This window comes from Siphateles boraxobius, unplaced genomic scaffold (assembly GCF_051911475.1).
Source record: "Siphateles boraxobius isolate OS27281-9 unplaced genomic scaffold, OSU_SipBor_1 97, whole genome shotgun sequence".
Taxonomy (NCBI): Eukaryota; Metazoa; Chordata; class Actinopteri; order Cypriniformes; family Leuciscidae; genus Siphateles; species Siphateles boraxobius.
In genome coordinates, this window is record NW_027509227.1 from 1,628,308 (window position 1) to 1,652,242 (window position 23,935).

At 40.4% G+C, this 23,935-nt stretch overlaps 1 protein-coding gene across 2 annotated transcripts in view; it reads left to right on the plus strand.

Annotated features, from left to right (window-relative positions):
• The first annotated feature begins 4,553 nt into the window (after positions 1–4,553).
• vopp1b (VOPP1 WW domain binding protein b) overlaps positions 4,554–23,935 on the plus strand; it is a 45,991-nt gene continuing 26,609 nt past the window's right edge. For both annotated transcript variants that reach the window (XM_077225013.1, XM_077225014.1), the window contains exons 1-2: positions 4,554–4,776; positions 16,154–16,212. In XM_077225013.1, the coding sequence (XP_077081128.1) occupies positions 4,714–4,776; positions 16,154–16,212 (122 nt within the window). In that variant the 5' untranslated portion in view covers positions 4,554–4,713. The remainder of the gene's footprint in view (positions 4,777–16,153; positions 16,213–23,935) is intronic.

A 23,935-nucleotide genomic window follows, 5' to 3' on the forward strand; every position in this document is an offset into this window, starting at 1 on the left:
TTGATACAGTTCATTCAGAACTCAGCTGCTAGGATTAATAACCATTCACATACCTCTGATCACATAACTCAAATTCTTTTCCAAATGCATTGGCTTCCAGTTCATTATCGTATCCATTCAAATTTGTTACTGCTCACATATAAAGCTCTTCATAATTTGGCTCCTCTCTATCTCTCAGATCTTCTTCATTTGTACATGTATCTTTGAGATCATCTTCTGCAGAATTATTGACTGTTCCAAATTTTAAGTTGAGTTAAATTGGTGGAAGGGCTTTCAGTTGTGCAGCGCCGAAATTATGGCATTCTTTGCCATTGCACATTCGTTGCATTATCATACAAGAACACAGATGACAGTGAGACAGTAAAGTCCAGATTTTTTGTGAAAGAGTTCAGGATTGAGTGCATTAACAGGACTGAGAGTTCACAGATGAGATGGGTTTTAGCGTTGTTGTGAATATGAAGAAGAAGAGGGGACCCAGTACCGAACCCTGAGGTACACCGTAAAAACACATTTGTTCAGTTTACTTAATTCAATTGTGCAAACTCGTTGCCTTAATTTAATTAAGTAAGCATAATTTAATTGCGTCAAGTTCTTCTTACTTAATCTATTTAAGTTTTGTCAACTGTGATCTGAGGAAGTGTGCTTCCAGAGTGCATTGCGGCATGAATAAATTAATTGCTTTGTTTTACTATTTTTGGCTTTATTTTACCATTACAATTGTATTTGCTATCGTTATACTGACAAGAGACAGCAAATAAAATTGTAATGGTCTAATTAATTAAATTACTTTAAAAAACAACTTGTTACCATTGTTGTGGTTTGCTTGCTGAAGTTGAAGTCTGTGTGTGACTCAAACAAAATTGCAAGATATTGTCACAAATATAGAGGGATTATATCAACCCAATTAAAAATTTATGCCATATGTGTTAGCAATAAAATGTTAAAAGATCATTATTATACATGATATATAGTTATCTTATATATCATTAATACATTAATTCAAAACATGGAAATAATTTAAGTATACATATATAATATTTATTACTTCACTTCCTTTGACATTAAATAACTGTGATTTCATGTTGCATCACTGCATCAATTGGAAGAGAATTACAATAATATAAATCAAGTTTCACGTGCCCGACCAAAGGGAACACTGATCACAATAATGGTGATTTTACCATGTATACCCATGACTGTTTAAGAGACTGGGATATATTCCCCCTCTTCTGAAGGATATACCCATAATGCAGGACTCAAACATTGTGATGCTCTGTGTGGAGAGGTTTAATAGCAACTCAGGCTCAGTGGAAAAACATACCTTTGGCAACATTTCTGCAAAATAATAATGTGTTGCTTCATGCATGTGTCACAACACTTTAAAAATGAAATGTGCAGTGAGAGGCACTGAAAAAAATATCAGTTTTATCTGAAACAGATGAACGTGAATGTTTTATTACTCTTGTTATTGTACATATCATGGCAATTCAGAAATGTAACGTCCGGAGAGTGGTGCTAAAATTGTGTTTTTAAATAACGTAGCTCCTATATTAAACCATACATTTATAGTATGAACAAAAGCAAATGTGAGATAAAAACACATTTGTTAAAGCGACCATGTCATCTTAGCTTGCTTCTACAAGTATCTGAGCTATTATTGTTTCACAAGACTTGTTCCCCAGCGTTCCTCATCACAAGTGCAAGTGTAACGCCCAGAGAAGAGTGAAGGCAGGATCCATGTGCAGGAGAACTTCATTAAAATAATAACAATAACCAAAAACATAAAATGTAAACCAAAATAAACATGAGAAAACCAGGGAGCAGAACTGAGAACATTAATGAAACATCCAACAAAGGACAACACCAGACAACGAACATGATAAACACAGGAATATATAGACACAGCATCTCTTCTCTTCTCTGAGGATGTGGGCGGGGCAACCTGTCACTCACATGAGATCAGCCAATAGCAAACCACAACCATCCAACCATCCAATCAGTTCCCCACAGACACAATCAAGCCCATTTTTATTCTTCCGTGGATTTTGAGGAATGCCTGAACTGTTTTCTTACATTGAAAGTGAATGGGGTCCAAAACAACACTGGATGCGGTCTGGACTGAAAACACTGCAATCCGGGAGACAGATTTAGTGTTGGGAATGCCTCCTTTAACACGTAGGCTCACTATTGGCCGACGCTGGTCATGTGTGTGATGATGTGTGTGACGTACAACACAGAAGCGCTGCGCTGTTACACTAGTGAACTCACTCGACGCCCACAGAGAAGGAAATCAATAGTTGAAATAAAGTTGTTATTTTTGTTTGTTTATGCGCACAAAAGTATTCTCGTCGCTTGATAAACTTAAGAACTATTTTAACGATGTCTTTAATAACATTTCGGGGAACAAGTGTCAATCCCTTAGAAGCCTATGGAGGAGTGATCCAGCTCTCAGATTTAATCACAAATATCTTAATTCGTGTCCCGAAGATGAACGAAGGTCTTACGGGGTTGAACAACATGAGAGTGAGTAATTACTGACAGAATTTACATTTTTGGGTGAACTATCCCTTTAAGGGAACATTTTATAATTGTTTAAACATTATAAAAACGCTACTTTAGAACATTCTCTAAACGTTCTGAAACAAGTGGTGATATTTAAAAAATGTTCCACTGAAACATTCCGGGGGGAAACAACATAAAAAACGTTTTATTGGCGTTACTGAACGTGGAGAGAACCTTGCCAGAATGTTAGCTAATGTTATTTAACATTATTAGCCCTATTATTTGGGATAGAGCCATTTTTGAATTTGTATTAATGTAAATAGATCAATAAAATCAATATAAATCAAATATAATAACATTTAATGACATTTTTTAATCATATTTTTGCCAGTCCAGGGCTCTCCTGAGCCTTTTCTGAAAGATAGAATTGCACAAACCCATCCATGGTATTACATCATCCCCTGTTCGGAGAACAACAGCAGGAACTGAGACTGTGCGTCATGACACACCATGACAGACAGTGAGGACATTCATTCACACACAACTAATTGGATTCTCTCAGCTTCTCTTCAAAACTCATGGCAACAGAACAAGACAGTGGAGGTGGACTTCAGATCATCAGCTGATCTCAACTCATTAGAGCCTGATAGTCATTACTGCAGCTCCCCAATTAAGAGAAAGAACACACACACACACACACACACTTGCTCTATGTCCTGGTCTTTGTTTTGATAAGATCGGTTGCCATGGTAACGGACACAGGTAAACACACCGGGGAGGACGAGAGCCTTCATTCATGATCACTGTCACACATGATGAAAATAATAGCATGAAAACTGTCAAAAGGTTGAATTGTGGCTAGAAACCAAAGCGGCAAAGTAACATAAGGCTCTATAGGGTTACAAAAGATATTAATGAAAACATAATATCTGTTATATGCATACAATAAGATACAATGCAATATGTAGCACAGTATCGCGTTTACAAACGGCTGTTGAATGCTGTGCTGTGTGTGTGTGTGTGTGTGTGTGAGTGTGTGTGTGTGTGTGTGTGTGTATGTGTATGTGTATGTGTGTGTGTGTGTGTGTGTGTGTGTGTGTGTGTGTGTGTGTGTGTGTGTGTATGTGTATGTGTGTGTGTGTGTGTGTGTGTGTGTGTGTGTGTGTGTGTGTGTGTGTGTGTGTGTGTGTGTGTGTGTGTGTGTGTGTGTGTGTGTATGTGTGTGTGTGTGTGTGTGTGTGTGTGAATTGCACTCTATTGCATAAAATTATGTTAGATCTTAACTTTTCTAAAGCATTTGTTGTTGTTGCTGCATTGACTTCTGGTTCCCAGGGGATTTTTAGTGAATGTTTGTCAGTTACACTCAAGTTCACACACATATGTCATTTATCAATAATTTTAACTTTCAACTTTCGACCACTTTTAAAAATATATCCAATAGGCTTTAATTAGCCTACATCACAGTTTGATTACATGCATGTATAGTCAGATGCTGATGGCATTAGAGGACATTCTCATCCTAGCATTTGATTGGACAGAAATCTGTGTAGTGCAGGATGAGTCATCAATACTTTTGTTCCGAAAGAGAAAGGCCGTGAAAGCATTTAAGTGAATTTAGCCATGAGAAAATTAGCATATCCTGAATGTATATAATCCCGAAGTTAAAATAGAAAACTTTTATTTTCATTGCATGAGTCAGTATAAATAGATTTATTATTTATAAAACCAAGTGGGCTTCTTGTGTATTCTTGAGAAGAGTGCTTAAAATGAAAGCCATGTGGTTTTCATATGTTGTTATGGTGCAGTGACATTCAAACGTCCTTTTACTTTCTTTGCATCTTCCAGGTAACATTATCCTACTTTGTAAATCAATATATTTTCATTTAAAGTAAGCAGAGTGGACTATAGTCTAATAAGCGGTGGATTCTCTCAATGAAGAGTGTTCGATTGAGAAGTACGAGACAGAAGCCTGCTGTGTGTGTGTGCGTGTGTGTGTGTGTGTGTGTTCAGCAGCGGACTCGGTTGCTTGTAGCTCGGCCGCAGCGGAGATGCTGGCGCTGTTTTCTCTCTCTCCTCCGCGACACACACACACACACACACACACACGGAGCTCGCATCATCACGCTCGTGCTTCTGCTGTGAACATCCACGTCTGCTATGAATCCTCCGTCGTGACGGCATAAACACACACACACACACACACACTCCGACATGCAGGAGCGGGTGAAGAGCCTCGGAGCGGCAGCGCTGCTGACACTGTGCGCGATCCTCGAGGTGAGTCCAACACACACACACACACACACACACACACACACACACACACACACACACTGCTGACACTGTGCGCGATCCTCGAGGTGAGTCCAACACACACACACACACACACACACACACACACACACACACACACACACACTGCTGATACTGTGCGCGATCCTCGAGGTGAGTCCAACACACACACACACACACACACACACACACACCGCTGACACTGTGCGCGATCCTCGAGGTGAGTCCAACACACACACACACACACATACACACTGCTGATACTGTGCGCGATCCATGAGGTGAGGTGAGTCGCGTCGCGTCCGACGCACAACACACACAACAAACGCTTCGCCATTTCACATCGTTCTGTTCGGATACACTTCATTATTTCTCCATTACCCGCTGGTTGTAGCGTTGATAAACCCGCATACGTGTTTTAAACACACCAGTAACCGCGAGGCTTTGTCTCTTTCCGCTCCTCCTACCTACAGTAACACACCGTGTGTGTGTTTGTAGTAACACACAGTTTGCGCGCGTGCGCGTTTGTGTGTGTGTATAATCATTATCATCATTCACAGATGGAGGAAATACTGTAAACATCATTGTTTGATCAGTTCACAGTCAATGCAGATCTGTGCTTATATCTATACAATAACCCTGCAGTGTTAGAACTGTGTTTTGTTTGTTTTAGTCTATGGCCTAGCGTTTCATAGGCTAGATGAAATTAGAGTGTTTGTTATACTAATTATATTCAGTTGATTACTATATTTGAGTTGGCCTGGTATTAATTTTGACTGTTGGATTATCACATGCCTTTTACATGATGCATTTGAGGGAAGTTATGGGTGGATGAGTGGATAAATGTAATTTTTGTAATGTTTTGTACTTTCAGGCAGTTCAAACTTCTCAATTAAATGCAATTTCTGTTATAATGTGTATGTATACAGTATACTGTGTGTCTGTGTGTGTGTGCGCGCGTGTGTGTGTGCTATTTTGCTATAGGTTGGCTGTTTTTTGCTTCAAATAACTTCCCCAACCTTTGATATACTCTATTTACATTTCAAAGACTCGCAAAGCTGAGGCATAAAGCATCATCAGACCTTCTTACTGTACAGTGCTACGTTGCATTTACAGTTACAGTAATGGCATTTCACCGAATCTTTACACTGGCCTGTCAGAGAAGAGAGAGATACTTTGACATTAGCACTTAGACAGGGATAAATCAATATGCCAGTTTATTCTCTCATAGATAGTTAAATGCAGAGAGGTTGATCATAAAGCTCTGATTCTTTATTCTCATTCATAGTTACTCACTGCAATGATGTGTCTTTACAGCAGTATTGAGGGAACGACAGACATAACTTGAATATGCTGGTTTAATAGAGAGTTATGACACATCTGCACCTGCATCTGTTATGACTCATGTACACTTGTGCCACAGATATATAATCAGTGGAAGGCATTATGGGTAGTGCTATTGAAGCATTTGTTGTAGTTTTAAAGGCTTATGGCAAGGAAGGGAAAAAAATATTTTATTTTAAAGGTGATGGTATTGATGGTAAGGGGGTGACGGCGCAGTGGATAAGACGCATGCCTTTGGTGTGAGAGACCCGGGTTCGAATCCACTGTGAGACACCAATGTGTCCCTGAGCAAGACACTTAACCCCTAGTTGCTCCAGAGGCGTGTGACCTCTGACATATCTAGCAATTGTAAGTCGCTTTGGATAAATGCGTCAGCTAAATGAATAAATGTAAATGTAAATACCAGATCATTTATTATTGCTTGTCAAATTTGCCCCTTTTTGGAGATGGTTCTCACTGCAGAACATGAAATCCACAGGGAGGAGTCGGATCCAGATCCAACTCCTCCCAGCTTACATATACCTAAACCTACCCATCTCCGCCCCCTGATCCCTAAACCCGCCCCTAATCCTACCCATCTCCACCCCTTGGATCTTGATCCGACTCCTCCCCGTGGATCTCATGTACTGCATTGAGGTGCCACTGACTTTTTGGGTGTGAGCAAAAAAAAGTGCCGTATTTGTGTGTGTCCCTTTAAATGCAAACGAGCTGCAGCTCCGCCCCCGTTCAGAAGAGGGCGGAGTCTTTACACGAGCTCCAGAAACTCCGGCAATAACAAAACAGGCCGATCTCACTCATCCAGAATCCCAGAATAACCAGTAGCGAGTGCAGCCTTACGGAGAGACTCAGGAAGAGTTTCTGAATGTTAGTGGAGACATTTATGTAGTTGTTGTGGAGTTACACTGATCATCTCATCATCATGTTGAACTTCTACACAAGTGTCCACAGTTCCTGAGGTGTTTATAAGACAGCGGTGACATGTTCTGGTCAATAGTGTTCAGTGCTCGTCTGTGCTCAACGACAGAACAGTTTCAGGCTTTGCTGGATCTTCTGCCGGTGCGTTAGAACTACTCACTGTTGGGTTAGGGTCGGCTGGTGTGTGTAAACGGGCAGATTAAGAGCCGGTAATATTATAAACGTGCAGATTAAGAGCTGGTGATATTATAAACGGGCAGATTAAGAGCTGGTGATATTATAAACGTGCAGATTAAAATATTATAAACGTGCAGATTAAGGGCCGGTAATATTATAAACGTGCAGATTAAGAGCTGGTGATATTATAAACGGGCAGATTAAGAGCTGGTGATATTATAAACGTGCAGATTAAGGGCCGGTAATATTATAAACGTGCAGATTAAGGGCCGGTAATATTATAAACGTGCAGATTAAGAGCTGGTGATATTATAAACGGGCAGATTAAGAGCCGGTAATATTATAAACGTGCAGATTAAGGGCCTGTAATATTATAAACGTGCAGATTAAGGGCCGGTAATATTATAAACGTGCAGATTAAGAGCCGGTAATATTATAAACGTGCAGATTAAGAGCCGGTAATATTATAAACGTGCAGATTAAGGGTCGGTAATATTATAAACGTGCAGATTAAGGGCCTGTAATATTATAAACGTGCAGATTAAGGGCCGGTAATATTATAAACGTGCAGATTAAGAGCCGGTAATATTATAAACGTGCAGATTAAGAGCCGGTAATATTATAAACGTGCAGATTAAGAGCCGGTAATATTATAAACGTGCAGATTAAGAGCCGGTAATATTATAAACGTGCAGATTAAGGGTCGGTAATATTATAAACGTGCAGATTAAGGGCCGGTAATATTATAAACGTGCAGATTAAGGGCCGGTAATATTATAAACGTGCAGATTAAGAGCCGGTATTATTATAAACGTGCAGATTAAGGGCCGGTAATATTATAAACGTGCAGATTAAGAGCCGGTAATATTATAAACGTGCAGATTAAGGGCCGGTAATATTATAAACGTGCAGATTAAGGGCCGGTAATATTATAAACGTGCAGATTAAGGGCCGGTAATATTATAAACGTGCAGATTAAGAGCCGGTAATATTATAAACGTGCAGATTAAGGGCCTGTAATATTATAAACGTGCAGATTAAGAGCCGGTAATATTATAAACGTGCAGATTAAGAGCCGGTAATATTATAAACGTGCAGATTAAGGGTCGGTAATATTATAAACGTGCAGATTAAGGGCCGGTAATATTATAAACGTGCAGATTAAGGGCCTGTAATATTATAAACGTGCAGATTAAGAGCCGGTAATATTATAAACGTGCAGATTAAGGGCCGGTAATATTATAAACGTGCAGATTAAGAGCCGGTAATATTATAAACGTGCAGATTAAGAGCTGGTGATATTATAAACGTGCAGATTAAGGGCCGGTAATATTATAAACGTGCAGATTAAGGGCCGGTAATATTATAAACTTTCAGTCAAAGATTTCAACCATTTGATAAAAGCATTGTTTTATACTGTAGTTAGTGTCGTTTCGCTCAAGTGTGCGCGTGCGGTTCTGGTTCTGTTGAGGAACATCGATTCCCAGACGCTTTCTGTGAGTTTGAGGAATGGCTCTTAGACTGTGGGATCAGGCAGGAGCTGGCCGACAGCAGGAGCACACACACACACACACGCACGCACGCACGCACGCACGCACGCACGCACGCACACACACACACGCACGCACGCACACACACACACTTCTGCTCTCCTTCACTGAGGGTTTCACTGAAGACTGTGTGTCTGAGCAGAACAACAGTGAAGGTCTGCGGGAGTAAACAACTCCGTAAACAACCATTAACATTCACCCTGGAAAACTCTGGGATTTTCTGCTTACGTCTCTATAACTTTAGGTTTGTTTTTGAAAGCGATGACGTTATGAAGGATGATATTTCCGTACAAACATAAATATTTTTTTGAAAAGATGTGGAATTTACAGTATAGTTTATTTGATGTTTTGTTTTATTTTTTTGTTAAAAACTTTACAATAAGATCCCATCAGTTAATGCATTGGCTATGACTTACAATACATTTTTAAAGCATTTATTAATTTTTGTTAATATAAGTACAAATAGAATTTTTCATTTTTTGTTAATGTTAGTTAATTAATCACATTAAATACAACATTAATTAATGTTTACAAGTGAAGAGTTCCAATGCAAAAACCTCTAAGTTCATCGGACATGTTTTCTTTTAAATGAGCATTTTTATCAGGCTCCTTTGTTTAGGTTCAGTAATTTCACTTTAATGCCAATGAAAACGTTGTATCATTTTATTTTCTTGCTTATTTTTTAAAACCAGCTTTGAAACAATCTGTAGGCCTATTATATAAAGCGCTATAGAAATAAAGCTGACTTGCCAAAAATGCCCAAATTAATTTTAATTCTGAATTTAAAGCCTGATAATCGTAGAAGAGCTGCACTCAAGTCATTGTATGAAAGGTATGCATTTTTAATGAATACATTTAGTATATGGGACCAAGAATTTGAGTTATGTCACTGGCTAAAAAGTCAGCCAATCAGTGAACAGCTTGATTTCTCAGCATGAGACGGTCCGTGAACACTGAACACACACACACACAGTCCCTGTTCTGTGAGGATTTCCAACCTCTACATTAACTAGAACCATCTCTAATGTATGCTTTAATATAGCAGAGAGGAGTGCAGTGGGATTGGGACATAACCAGCTTTATCTCCTAAACCAGTGACCAAGATCCCATGGGATCCGCATCATGAATCTGCGGTTTCCCTCGCCAAGAGCAATTAGAGCATTTGCAATTCCTTGCATGTATTATGTGTTTATCCCGCAGCCGTGGATGAGAAGCCTGGCTTGAGTCCCTGTGACACTGTTTCTCTGAACAAAACACACACAGAAAATCGTTCTGCTGGATTTCCCTGGTGAGAAAAGTTGAGCTGTGATCGGATTTATCCTGAAAGCTCGTATCATGTGGTCATGCACAAGGACTTATCGGAAAACTGCCGTCATCGCTTGATGACGCCCTCAATAGTGAACTTGCAGATCTTGGACAGACATTTCTCAGACTTACGGACTGTTGAGATCAGCCTTTTTTCATTCAGTGTAATAATGTGTAGCATTATTTTATTTTTTTCTCTGAGAGAATCGGACGTTGCATATACATATTTAAATACTGAAAGTAGCAATGGTACCAACTTTTTTCAAAAGCATTCCAGTATCTCAGATGTACTCCAACCAAATCTCTCAGCCAATCAGAAGAGAGTGTGGGCGGAGTCTCTCTGCAAGTGCACTCACTCAGATAACCATATAGTCAAATATTGCGCCTGAAATAATTTCTGCCATAGAATACACTTGTTTTTTCACAGTTTTTTCCAAATCTGAGGTGATTATCCATTGTCGCTTTCGGTACAGCTAGAAATGATAATCAAAATCGGATTAAATTATTTTAACATTAAATACAGCATATAATCAGTACCTGAGGTTATCATTGTCACAGTTTATTTGTTGTGTTTCCAGCTACGACGTCACAGAAATAGAAACCGTTTCTAAAATAGATCTGGTAAGGACGTAAACTCTGATTAGCTTGCTAACGAAACCTTAAATCTGTCCCGCTGTATCAGGATCATACTTCGTTTTTAAAATGTATTTCTAAGGTGTATGCAACATTTCTCATCCGTTATTCACGCAAGTTCCCAGTAAAGTGATGTTGTTGAAGAGAAAGGTCTCGTCTGACACCGGGTTAATCACCGTCTGTGACGCAGACACAGGAGATGTGGCTTTCTCCACGCATTGATCAAGCCGGTACTCTGATCAGTGAATCTTCCCTGAATCCGAAAGCAATCTTACGGTGGTATAAAACAATTTATAATCCATGGACTATCAGCATAAAGTCTGGTCCACTTTGCAGGTTTTTTCTGGCCAGGACCTGCTCTCTGAGACATGAAGAGACATTGAGCAGCTTATATATTACAGTGTGAAGCTAAAGTCATCAGCTGAGTGCTCATCAGGACCGCACCACAGACCAGTCGAGCTCAGCACTGCAGGACTTGCTCTCGTATTCATTACGCTGTTGCTGCAAACAACTGTCCTCAGAAGTGCATGAATATTGATTCTGCAAGAGTGTAGAAGTCGTCATTAGTTGAGCTCCTTCTGTAAGCTCGTCTCAAGGCTTCAGATACAGCATTCATCATGTAAGCACAGCGATTGCTTGTCTAATACATATTCATGAGGTCGAGCTGCTGGCAAACACTCAGATCTGCACTGTAAACACTGTAAACTTTGACTTCGCTACTCTTCACAGTGTTAGTCACTACATGACTAATGCCAAAGTGTCCACGGAAAAAAGCCTCGTCTAATCTTCCTGATGTTCGTTTACTGGCACTTTACACAGACAGAGGACAAAACCGGCCTGAAACTCTGTAACAAATAACCAGAAGAACAGGGTGTTTTCATTTATTCTTCTTCATTTTCTCTTTACTCTTCATTCAAAATAATGAATTGGTTTGAGTAGGACAAACTTAATTTAAACTAATTAGTTCAGTCAAATGAACTTTAGTATTCAGCACTTTCTTTTTCTTTCAAGCTCACAGAACTGATATATTTTAAGTAAACTGAACTGTTTCATTGTTTTGAGTTTTATGAAATTATTTCTTTTAATTTAGACAAACTTAAGTTTAACTGAAACGGCTGGGATTTCTATTTCCCATCATGCTTTGCTGATGGCACTCGAAAGGGAGAGTAAATGCTAAAATTAAGTGTAATATAATGTTTTTTTTTAACTTAAAAAATTTGATTGTCTGATTGTCTTAAATATTTTGAGTTTTGCCAACTTATTCGGGTTTACAATCAGGTTTGTCATTTTTTTGGCCCTTTTTTCATTTTTAACCTGAATTTGTGCGATTTTTCAATAAACATCAACATTATATGTTATTGTTATATATAACATTATATCATTTTATATATAAAATGTATGTCATAATCAAAATATGTAAATATTTAAAAAATTATCTAAAAAAATTAAAATCTAAAGTAAATAATTTAGCCTAGTTACTGATAGCTATTGACTAACTGTAACTAATTATTAATAACTTATTTTCCATAAATTAAACAAAAAAGATTTGTTGATTTTTTTTATTATTACAATAACTTAAGTGCTTTACATTTACTCCTGACACTTTTTGCTCATGACAAAGTGAAGGCGAGTTTGTTTAATCATAACAGGATTGAATCATTGAATTTGATGAATACAGCCACTAACATTTATTATAACATGCGATAATTTACTTGTAGGGTCCAAATGATGCTGAACATTTATTAGGTTATAATTAAAATAATTATAGTCAATATTATGGTATTTTGTGTGATTTGAATTGTTGTATGTTATAGGCCAAAATCATCATTTTAAAGGGAAAGTTTAAAACCACCTGTTTTCCATGGTATGTTATACTGTATATGTTATATACACTCACCTAAAGGATTATTAGGAACACCATACTAATACTGTGTTTGACCCCCTTTCGCCTTCAGAACTGCCTTAATTCTACGTGGCATTGATTCAACAAGGTTCTGAAAGCATTCTTTAGAAATGTTGGCCCATATTGATAGGATAGCATCTTGCAGTTGATGGAGATTTGTGAGATGCACATCCAGGGCACGAAGCTCCCGTTCCACCACATCCCAAAGATGCTCTATTGGGTTGGGATCTGGTGACTATGGGGGCCAGTTTAGTACAGTGAACTCATTGTCATGTTCAAGAAACCAATTTGAAATGATTCGAGCTTTGTGACATGGTGCATTATCTTGCTGGAAGTAGCCATCAGAGGATGGGTACATGGTGGCCATAAAGGGATGGACTTGGTCAGAAACAATGCTCAGATAGGCCGTGGCATTTAAACGATGCCCAATTGGCACTAAGGGGCCTAAAGTGTGCCAAGAAAACACCCCACACCATTACACCACCACCACCAGCCTGCACAGCGGTAACAAGGCATGATGGATCCATGTTCTCATTCTGTTTACGCCAAATTCTGACTCTACCATCTGAATGTCTCAACAGAAATCGAGACACATCAGACCAGGCAACATTTTTCCAGTCTTCAACTGTCCAATTTTGGTGAGCTCTTACAAATTGTAGCCTCTTTTTCCTATTTGTAGTGGAGATGAGTGGTACCCGGTGGGATCTTCTGCTGTTGTAGCCCATCCGCCTCAAGGTTGTGCGTGTTGTGGCTTCACAAATGCTTTGCTGCATTCCTCGGTTGTAACGAGTGGTTATTTCAGTCAAAGTTGCTCTTCTATCAGCTTGAATCAGTCGGCCCATTCTCCTCTGACCTCTAGCATCAACAAGGCATTTTCGCCCACAGGACTGCCGCATACTGGATGTTTTTCCCTTTTCACACCATTCTTTGTAAACCCTAGAAATGGTTGTGCGTGAAAATCCCAGTAACTGAGCAGATTGTGAAATACTCAGACCGGCCCGTCTGGTACCAACAACCATGCCACGCTCAAAATCGCTTAAATCACCTTTCTTTCCCATTCTGACATTCAGTTTGGAGTTCAGGAGATTGTCTTGACCAGGACCACACCCCTAAATGCAATGAAGCAACTGCCATGTGATTGGTTGATTAGATAATTGCATTAATGAGAAATTGAACAGGTGTTCCTAATAATCCTTTAGGTGAGTGTATGTACACCAAAGTGTTTATCCCGTCTTCAGTGTCACATGATCCTTCAGAAATCATTCTAATAGTTTTGTACATTTTCTGCCATTTTTGTAGAAAAAATTATAAATTTTTCATGAATCTGATGGACAAAAAGTTCGAAAGAACAGCTTTTTTTTGGTCAAAAAGTGTTTATTTCTTTTTTTTTTAAATGATGATCCCAAACTTTTAAATGGTGGTATATAGTTTTTGTATTTTATATTATTATATATTTTTAATTTTATATTATGTATTTTTGTATTTATTTTATATGTTTACCTTCATTCTTATATAACAATGTGGAAAGGCACGTATGTTGATAGAAAAACATGTTTAGAAGAACGTAAAAGTGCTGATCATTTTCTGCCTGGATTATTTCCTTCAATCCATAATGCAGTGCATAATTCAAAATACAGCATTAAAATATCTGTACAGAAAATGCAAATTTTCCCGGCACATTGAGTGTGGGAGTGAGAGACGGCGTAAGATCCAGCCCTGACCCGCGTCTCTTCAGTCTGTGTGTTTCTGCTTCAGAAATCTGAATTATACATTTGTCCATTATACATTTTAAATGCTGACATTCTGGTTATGCATTTCAGAAAGGTTTGATCATCACCAGTTTTTTCAGTATTTGAAGCCTCTTCTAGACTTTCATATTGTCTTCGCAAAATGTCTCTCAACATTTATTTTGTGGAATCAACGCACAAAAAAGATTTTTTACAATATTCTACAATAATACAAATAGGAGTTGTTTATTCTATTTCCTGTTTGAATGTTGATTATTTTCCTCATATTCTCCATTGTTGCGGCTCCTCTCTTCCCAGTCTGTCAGTAACGCTCTGTTTACTTCCTGTCTCTATGAAGCCCCTCCTTCTGAAAAGCACACTCAGGGCTCCAGACTAACTTTTCCACTGGTTGCACTGGTGCTACCAACTTTCTCAGTTGGTCGCACCAGCATATGATTTGGTCGCACCTTTTTTTTTTTTTTGCTACATACCATGGGATTAATCAATGCATGCTGATGAATAGTGGTTTTAATGGACCAAGGCTAGCAAAGGCTTTCTGGTTTGCAGCAGAAATACCTGTAATATATTAATTATCATTGCCAAATTTCAGGATTTTCATGGATTTTGGACAGTAATTTTAATCTGTAATTTTAAGCATTTTACATTTGAATTATATACTATCTATCTATCTATCTATCTATCTATCTATCTATCTATCTATCTATCTATCTATCTATCTATCTATCTATCTATCTATCTATCTATCTATCTATCATCTTTCTATCTTTTAAAAATCATTTAACATTCAAATGTATGCATTACATTTTAAAAGATTAGAGTATTATAATAAACTGATACAGATTTTTCGTTATCAAAGTTTATAGTTGTAACAAAAAGCAGAAATCTCACACTCCTTACCTTCTGCATTTTATAATAATTTCCTTTTGCTCTGTCGAGCGATCATGAGAGTAATAGTTCGACAGAGGGAAATATAACCGCTGAAATGACGTAGGAGGAAGGGGCTCTGTGTTTCGTGAGACCATTTTTATCATTTTTATATGCCTTAATTCGTGAATTCGTAATTGGCGCGTTTCACCATCAGTGTGCAATGCGCGTGACGTCTACGTTCGTCAATAAATAAACTGCACGTGTCTTGCGGAAGAACATTGTAGACGGAACTTCTCTACGTTAATGTCTATGGCGAGTCACGCCGGCACTGGCGACTCCGCAGCCGAGACGACCCCGGGATAAAATAGTCCGAATATAAACACTTATTATAGGCGTACCGTAGTGATTCAGAATAAGTCAAAAACACGGTTTGGAAAATGGATTCATGATGTAGCCTACTCGTTCATTTTGAACATAAGTTACGGACTGCAGCGGCTGATACAACGGCGTTCTGTTGCTCAACACTCGCACAAATGCGACCACGTAACATTTTAACTCGCACATTCTCAAAAAATGGTCGCATATGCAACCAATTTGGTCGCAGTCTGGAACCCTGACACTGTGCCCTGATTGGTCGGCTGGAGCTGGAGTGTTGTGATTGATCAAGTGTAATAATCAAATCGCATAATTCCTTACTATATAGTAGTATAGGCAAAAAACTGTATCTGACAAAAGTATGTCCGAATAATAAATGTACACAACCGAATTGATTAACCCAGGATGTGGTAGATTTTTTAAAATAATAATAATAAAAAATAAGAATAATTTTGTAACATTTTCAGAACATCGTCTATAAATAATTTATAATAGTTAATTATATGTATCTTAATTTTTATACATTTTTTTTGTCTTTTTTACAGTGTATAGAAGCAAAGAAGTATTGCTGGTATTTTGAAGGAGGATACCCCATCTATTTCATGTAAGTACAATCACTTTTATTCTCAAACTCTCTTACCTTGTAACCAATCAGATCAACATGTGATCGTCAACGAGTGGATCTCTGAGTGAGTGAGTGGAGGCGGGACTCATTTGCATATTCACAGAATCACGCATACTAAATGAGGCAAGGGTGTTGAGTTACATTGAGGATATTTTACGGCATGAACACAGTTTTCTTCAAGGAAAAACGTTCAAATATGTATTTTTGGTGAGTTTTAAAGTTCCCATATTGTCAGAACTGAATCTCCTGTCTGTGTTCTTGATAACAGAGGTCTAGGTCTATTAAACTACCATATAAGTTTCAAAACAGTCGATCCACAGACACACGCACACAGCCTGCATAAAGTAGCTGTGCTTTTCACGAGTCATTGTGACTTCCGTATAAATGTGATGTCAAAACTACTCAGTCCCCGCCTTCAGTCTCCTCCCCCACCAATGGTGGATCGCACAGAAAACAACAGACCAATCAGAAGAGAGGCTCGTGAATATTAAGTAGACAGGCCAAAATCAAGCTGTTCTTGGCAGAGCTCCTGAGAAAGCAGCGGTAAACATATATTGAGATGGTTTTTGGTACTTATACCGCATATATATATTCTTAAGGACATCAAAACCTAAAATAAACTTTAGAAAGTTGTACAATATGGGACCTTTAAGGGTTAAAATGATTGACTACAGGGGGACATTAAAACAGTGGTTTTGTTCATCTCTCTTATTTTTTTTTAGCTCTAACATTCACTCAGCGCTCCACAATCACCATGCATCAGCTCCACAGATCTCATTATACAGGAAAATCTGACATTCCTTTCACTTAATCCTGCCATCTTTCAAGCGTAGTTCATTAACACCACAGTCCCTTTCACTCGTTGGCCATCTTTGAGACGGCTGTTCAGATTCTCCAAAGCTGTTCAGCAAGATTACGATCCAACAACTACTGTACATAAATGTTCTTTCTAAATCCTAAAATCGTGACAAAAAACTATATTTCTCAGGGTAGAGCAGCAGCTGATGTGATGCGATGACTTTAGGAGTCAGCGATTGGCTCTTTTATTTAGGAGGCGGGGCTTATTCCACCATATTGCGCATTAATGCACTTTCTCCCACTCATTGTAACACAAGTGGACGTCTTGGCGAATTTAAAGTGTTTGTATACCTGTTCGCCTGCTGCCCTCAAATATATTCCTCATTTTAGTAATATTCATATATTAATATTTATTATAATATTTTAGCTTTTATTGTTATAAGTTTAAAAATGACAAAAAAGTAGTAAATATAACAAAAGCACATTTATTATATTTTTATTATTTCTGTATAGCTTTAATTTGTATGTATTCCACTTTAAGTTTTAGTAATTTTAGAACTTCATCTTATTTTATTTCAAATAGTTACATTTCTAATTATTTCAAGTTTTGTTTTGTTTTGTGTTTGTTATATAGTATTTTATTTCAGCTTTATTTAAATTAACAGAAATGATTTTGGTAACTCTGTACAGTTAACATTAGTTAATGCATTAGTTAAAGCTGCAGTCGGCAGGTCTGGCAGATTGAGTGGACTTAGGCAAAATTTTGAATGTTTACAACTCTCATGCCCCTCCCCCACTATCCACAATTCTGGTTGTGGAAGTCAGTGGTTGTGGAAGTCTGTGGTTGTGGAAGTCTGTGGTTGTGGAAGTCTGTGGTTGTGGAAGTCTGTGGTTGTGGAAGTCAATGGTTGTGGAAGTCAGTGGTTGTGGAAGTCTGTGGTTGTGGAAGTCAGTGGTTGTGGAAGTCAGTGGTTGTGGAAGTCAGTGGTTGTGGAAGTCAGTGGTTGTGGAAGTCAGTGGTTGTGGAAGTCAGTGGTTGTGGAAGTCAGTGGTTGTGGAAGTCAGTGGTTGTGGAAGTCTGTGGTTGTGGAAGTCTGTGGTTGTGGAAGTCTGTGGTTGTGGAAGTCTGTAGTTGTGGAAGTCTGTGGTTGTGGAAGTCTGTGGTTGTGGAAGTCAGTGGTTGTGGAAGTCAGTGGTTGTGGAAGTCAGTGGTTGTGGAAGTCAGTGGTTGTGGAAGTCAGTGGTTGTGGAAGTCAGTGGTTGTGGAAGTCAGTGGTTGTGGAAGTCAGTGGTTGTGGAAGTCAGTGGTTGTGGAAGTCAGTGGTTGTGGAAGTCAGTGGTTGTGGAAGTCAGTGGTTGTGGAAGTCTGTGGTTGTGGAAGTCAGTGACCGTGGAAGTCAGTGACCGTGGAAGTCAGTGACCGTGGAAGTCTGTGGTTGTGGAAGTCTGTGGTTGTGGAAGTCTGTGGTTGTGGAAGTCTGTGGTTGTGGAAGTCTGTGGTTGTGGAAGTCTGTGGTTGTGGAAGTCTGTGGTTGTGGAAGTCTGTGGTTGTGGAAGTCTGTGGTTGTGGAAGTCTGTGGTTGTGGAAGTCTGTGGTTGTGGAAGTCTGTGGTTGTGGAAGTCAGCGGTTGTGGACGTCAGCGGCTGTGGACGTCAGCGGCTGTGGACGTCAGCGGCTGTGGAAGTCAGCGGTTGTGGAAGTCAGCGGTTGTGGAAGTCTGCGGTTGTGGAAGTCAGCGGTTGTGGAAGTCAGCGGTTGTGGAAGTCAGCGGTTGTGGAAGTCAGCGGCTGTGGAAGTCAGCGGTTGTGGAAGTCAGCGGCTGTGGACGTCAGCGGCTGTGGAAGTCAGCGGCTGTGGAAGTCTGCGGTTGTGGAAGTCTGCGGTTGTGGAAATCAGTGGTTGTGGAAGTCAGTGGTTGTGGAAGTCAGTGGTTGTGGAAGTCAGTGGTTGTGGAAGTCAGTGGTTGTGGAAGTCAGTGGTTGTGGAAGTCAGTGGTTGTGGATGTCAGTGGTTGTGGATGTCAGTGGTTGTGGAAGTCAGCGGTTGTGGAAGTCAGCGGTTGTGGAAGTCAGCGGTTGTGGAAGTCAGCGGTTGTGGAAGTCAGCGGCTGTGGACGTCAGCGGCTGTGGAAGTCTGTGGTTGTGGAAGTCTGTGGTTGTGGAAGTCTGTGGTTGTGGAAGTCAGTGGTTGTGGAAGTCAGTGGTTGTGGAAGTCAGTGGTTGTGGAAGTCAGTGGTTGTGGAAGTCAGTGGTTGTGGAAGTCTGTGGTTGTGGAAGTCAGTGGTTGTGGAAGTCTGTGGTTGTGGAAGTCAGTGACCGTGGAAGTCAGTGACCGTGGAAGTCTGTGGTTGTGGAAGTCTGTGGTTGTGGAAGTCTGTGGTTGTGGAAGTCTGTGGTTGTGGAAGTCTGTGGTTGTGGAAGTCTGTGGTTGTGGAAGTCTGTGGTTGTGGAAGTCTGTGGTTGTGGAAGTCTGTGGTTGTGGAAGTCTGTGGTTGTGGAAGTCTGTGGTTGTGGAAGTCTGTGGTTGTGGAAGTCTGTGGTTGTGGAAGTCAGCGGCTGTGGACGTCAGCGGCTGTGGACGTCAGCGGCTGTGGAAGTCAGCGGCTGTGGAAGTCAGCGGTTGTGGAAGTCTGCGGTTGTGGAAGTCAGCGGTTGTGGAAGTCAGCGGTTGTGGAAGTCAGCGGTTGTGGAAGTCAGCGGCTGTGGAAGTCAGCGGTTGTGGAAGTCAGCGGCTGTGGACGTCAGCGGCTGTGGAAGTCAGCGGTTGTGGAAGTCAGTCAGCGGTTGTGGAAGTCAGTCAGCGGTTGTGGAAGTCAGTGGTTGTGGAAGTCAGTGGTTGTGGAAGTCAGTGGTTGTGGAAGTCAGTGGTTGTGGAAGTCAGTGGTTGTGGAAGTCAGTGGTTGTGGAAGTCAGTGGTTGTGGAAGTCAGTGGTTGTGGAAGTCAGTGGTTGTGGAAGTCAGTGGTTGTGGAAGTCAGTGGTTGTGGAAGTCAGTGGTTGTGGAAGTCAGTGGTTGTGGAAGTCAGTGGTTGTGGAAGTCAGTGGTTGTGGATGTCAGTGGTTGTGGAAGTCAGTGGTTGTGGAAGTCAGTGGTTGTGGAAGTCAGTGGTTGTGGAAGTCAGTGGTTGTGGAAGTCAGTGGTTGTGGAAGTCAGTGGTTGTGGATGTCAGTGGTTGTGGATGTCAGTGGTTGTGGAAGTCAGTGGTTGTGGAAGTCAGTGGTTGTGGAAGTCAGTGGTTGTGGAAGTCAGTGGTTGTGGAAGTCAGTGGTTGTGGAAGTCAGTGGTTGTGGAAGTCAGTGGTTGTGGAAGTCAGTGGTTGTGGAAGTCAGTGGTTGTGGAAGTCAGTGGTTGTGGAAGTCAGTGGTTGTGGATGTCAGTGGTTGTGGAAGTCAGTGGTTGTGGAAGTCAGTGGTTGTGGAAGTCAGTGGTTGTGGAAGTCAGTGGTTGTGGAAGTCAGTGGTTGTGGAAGTCAGTGGCTGTGGAAGTCAGTGGCTGTGGAAGTCAGTGGCTGTGGAAGTCAGTGGCTGTGGAAGTCAGTGGCTGTGGAAGTCAGTGGCTGTGGAAGTCAGTGGCTGTGGAAGTCAGTGGCTGTGGAAGTCAGTGGCTGTGGAAGTCAGTGGCTGTGGAAGTCAGTGGCTGTGGAAGTCAGTGGTTGTGGAAGTCAGTGGTTGTGGAAGTCAGTGGTTGTGGAAGTCAGTGGTTGTGGAAGTCAGTGGTTGTGGAAGTCAGTGGTTGTGGAAGTCAGTGGTTGTGGAAGTCAGTGGTTGTGGAAGTCAGTGGTTGTGGAAGTCAGTGGTTGTGGAAGTCAGTGGTTGTGGAAGTCAGTGGTTGTGGAAGTCAGTGGTTGTGGAAGTCAGTGGTTGTGGAAGTCAGTGGTTGTGGAAGTCAGTGGTTGTGGAAGTCAGTGGTTGTGGAAGTCAGTGGTTGTGGAAGTCAGTGGTTGTGGAAGTCAGTGGTTGTGGAAGTCAGTGGTTGTGGAAGTCAGTGGTTGTGGAAGTCAGTGGTTGTGGAAGTCAGTGGTTGTGGAAGTCAGTGGTTGTGGAAGTCAGTGGTTGTGGAAGTCAGTGGTTGTGGAAGTCAGTGGTTGTGGAAGTCAGTGGTTGTGGAAGTCAGTGGTTGTGGAAGTCAGTGGTTGTGGAAGTCAGTGGTTGTGGAAGTCAGTGGTTGTGGAAGTCAGTGGTTGTGGAAGTCAGTGGTTGTGGAAGTCAGTGGTTGTGGAAGTCAGTGGTTGTGGAAGTCAGTGGTTGTGGAAGTCAGTGGTTGTGGAAGTCAGTGGATGTCAGTGGTTGTGGAAGTCAGTGGATGTCAGTGGTTGTGGAAGTCAGTGGTTGTGGAAGTCAGTGGTTGTGGAAGTCAGTGGATGTCAGTGGTTGTGGAAGTCAGTGGATGTCAGTGGTTGTGGAAGTCAGTGGTTGTGGTAGTCAGTGGTTGTGGATGTCAGTGGTTGTGCAAGTCAGTGGTTGTGCAAGTCAGTGGTTGTGCAAGTCAGTGGATGTCAGTGGTTGTGGAAGTCAGTGGATGTCAGTGGTTGTGGAAGTCAGTGGTTGTGGTAGTCAGTGGCTGTGGATGTCAGTGGTTGTGCAAGTCAGTGGTTGTGCAAGTCAGTGGTTGTGCAAGTCAGTGGATGTCAGTGGTTGTGGAAGTCAGTGGATGTCAGTGGTTGTGGAAGTCAGTGGTTGTGGTAGTCAGTGGCTGTGGATGTCAGTGGTTGTGCAAGTCAGTGGTTGTGCAAGTCAGTGGTTGTGCAAGTCAGTGGTTGTGCAAGTCAGTGGTTGTGCAAGTCAGTGGTTCTGAAAGTCAGTGGTTCTGGAAGTCTGTGTTTTTTGTTATTGAAAGCAGAAGCAGCAACATCAACGTTTCAGTCAAGATATGGTGTATGTGTTACGGACCTATCTCCAAATTTTAATTACTTTTTTAATTAAGTTATTAGTCACATGCACATTTTTAAAGCGGTGTGAGTTTTATCAGAGTTCTTTACGCCTCACTGAACAAAGTCAACAAGACTTGCTGTAAATATCAGACTCAATGCGGACGCTTATGTTCGTCACATCGAACGGCAGCAACTTTTTAACTGTGGTTTTTAACTTTTTAAAAGTTCAACCAAAAATTAAAATCATCATTAACTTACTGTGTCACGTCGGTGGCTGTAGTGAAGCGCACAATGAAGGAGATACTGAAAATAAATCTTTAGTCCAAGAATCAAAATAATAACCAGGAGAATAACTCTGAGGAAACACACAAACACTGACATCAAACAACAACAGTGAAGACGAGGAACAGACAGAAACTGAGGACTGAAGAACAAGGGCAGAGAGAGGAGATGATGAGATGATCAACGACACACCTGAGCTGAGCAACACCTGAACTACAGCTAACCTGACAGGAACAGGAAAAACAGAGCAAAACGTGCTGTTCAAAACCTTCTTTCTTATGTCAAACACAAACGTTTCTTTGAAGAATGTTTTGTAGTGTAGTGTAGTGTAGTTTTGTGTTGTGTAGTGTAGTAGTGTGTAGTAGTGTGTAGTGTGTAGTGTGTAGTGATTATGCAGTGAAATTAGACAGCAACTTTATTCCAAGTATTCTGAAGCATTATGATTAGTGTGTGAGGAAAAGAGTGTGACTCGCTGAAGTGTAGTGTAGTTTTGTGTTGTGTTGTGCAGTTTTGTAGTGTTGTATTGTGTAGTGTAGTGTTGTGTAGTGTTGTGTAGTGTAAACATTTTTAGAGACTTTTTTTAATATTTACGAATTATAAAAACTGCGATTATGACTTACATTTTATATATAATGATATAATTTTATAAATAACAATAACATATAATGTTGATGTTTATTGAACAATCGCACAAATTCAGGTTAAACTCTTATGAAAAAAGGGCCCAAAAAATGTCAAACCTTATTTAAAATGAAGAAGAATAAATGAAAACACCCTGTTCTTCTGGTTATTTGTTACAGAGTTTCAGGCCGGTTTTGTCCTCTGTCTGTGTAAAGTGCCAGTAAACGAACATCAGGAAGATTAGACGAGGCTTTTTTCCGTGGACACTTTGGCATTAGTCATGTAGTGACTAACACTGTGAAGAGTAGCGAAGTCAAAGTTTACAGTGTTTACAGTGCAGATCTGAGTGTTTGCCAGCAGCTCGACCTCATGAATATGTATTAGACAAGCAATCGCTGTGCTTACATGATGAATGCTGTATCTGAAGCCTTGAGACGAGCTTACAGAAGGAGCTCAACTAATGAATTGTGTAGTGTAGTGTGTTATGTAATGTTGTGTAGTGTGTAGTGTAGTGTTATGTAGAGTGTTGTGTAGTGTTGTGTAGAGTGTAGTGTTGGTTAGTGTAGTAGTGTAGTGTTGTCAAATCAAATCAAATCATTTTTATTTATAAAGCACATTTAAAATCATCCTTGGTTGGCCAAAGGGCTGTACAGTAGAGTAGGAACTAGACAAGACAAAGTAACAAATACAAATAAACAAAATAAATAAAAGTAATTAATTAAGAAGCATACAAGTTATGGTACACTGAACGCACTGGAGAAAAGATGAGTTTTCAGTAGTGATTTGAATTCAGCAACTGTGGAAGCTGATTTTATATATAATGGTAGGGTGTTCCACAGCTTGGGGCCGGCTACTGCAAAAGCACGATCACCTCTACGTTTTAAACGGGATCGTGGGACAGCCAAGGGATGTTGGTCTCTTGACCTGAGTGATCTAGATGGATTATGAGTAGTAATGAAATCCGAGAGGTATTTTGGGGCCTGGTTGCAAAGCGATTTATAGACAAATAATACAATTTTGAAATCGATTCTAAATCGGACTGGTAGCCAGTGCAAAGAACGAAGAATTGGAGTGATATGATCTCGTTTTCGGCTGCCAGTGAGTAGACGGGCAGCCGCGTTTTGGACCATC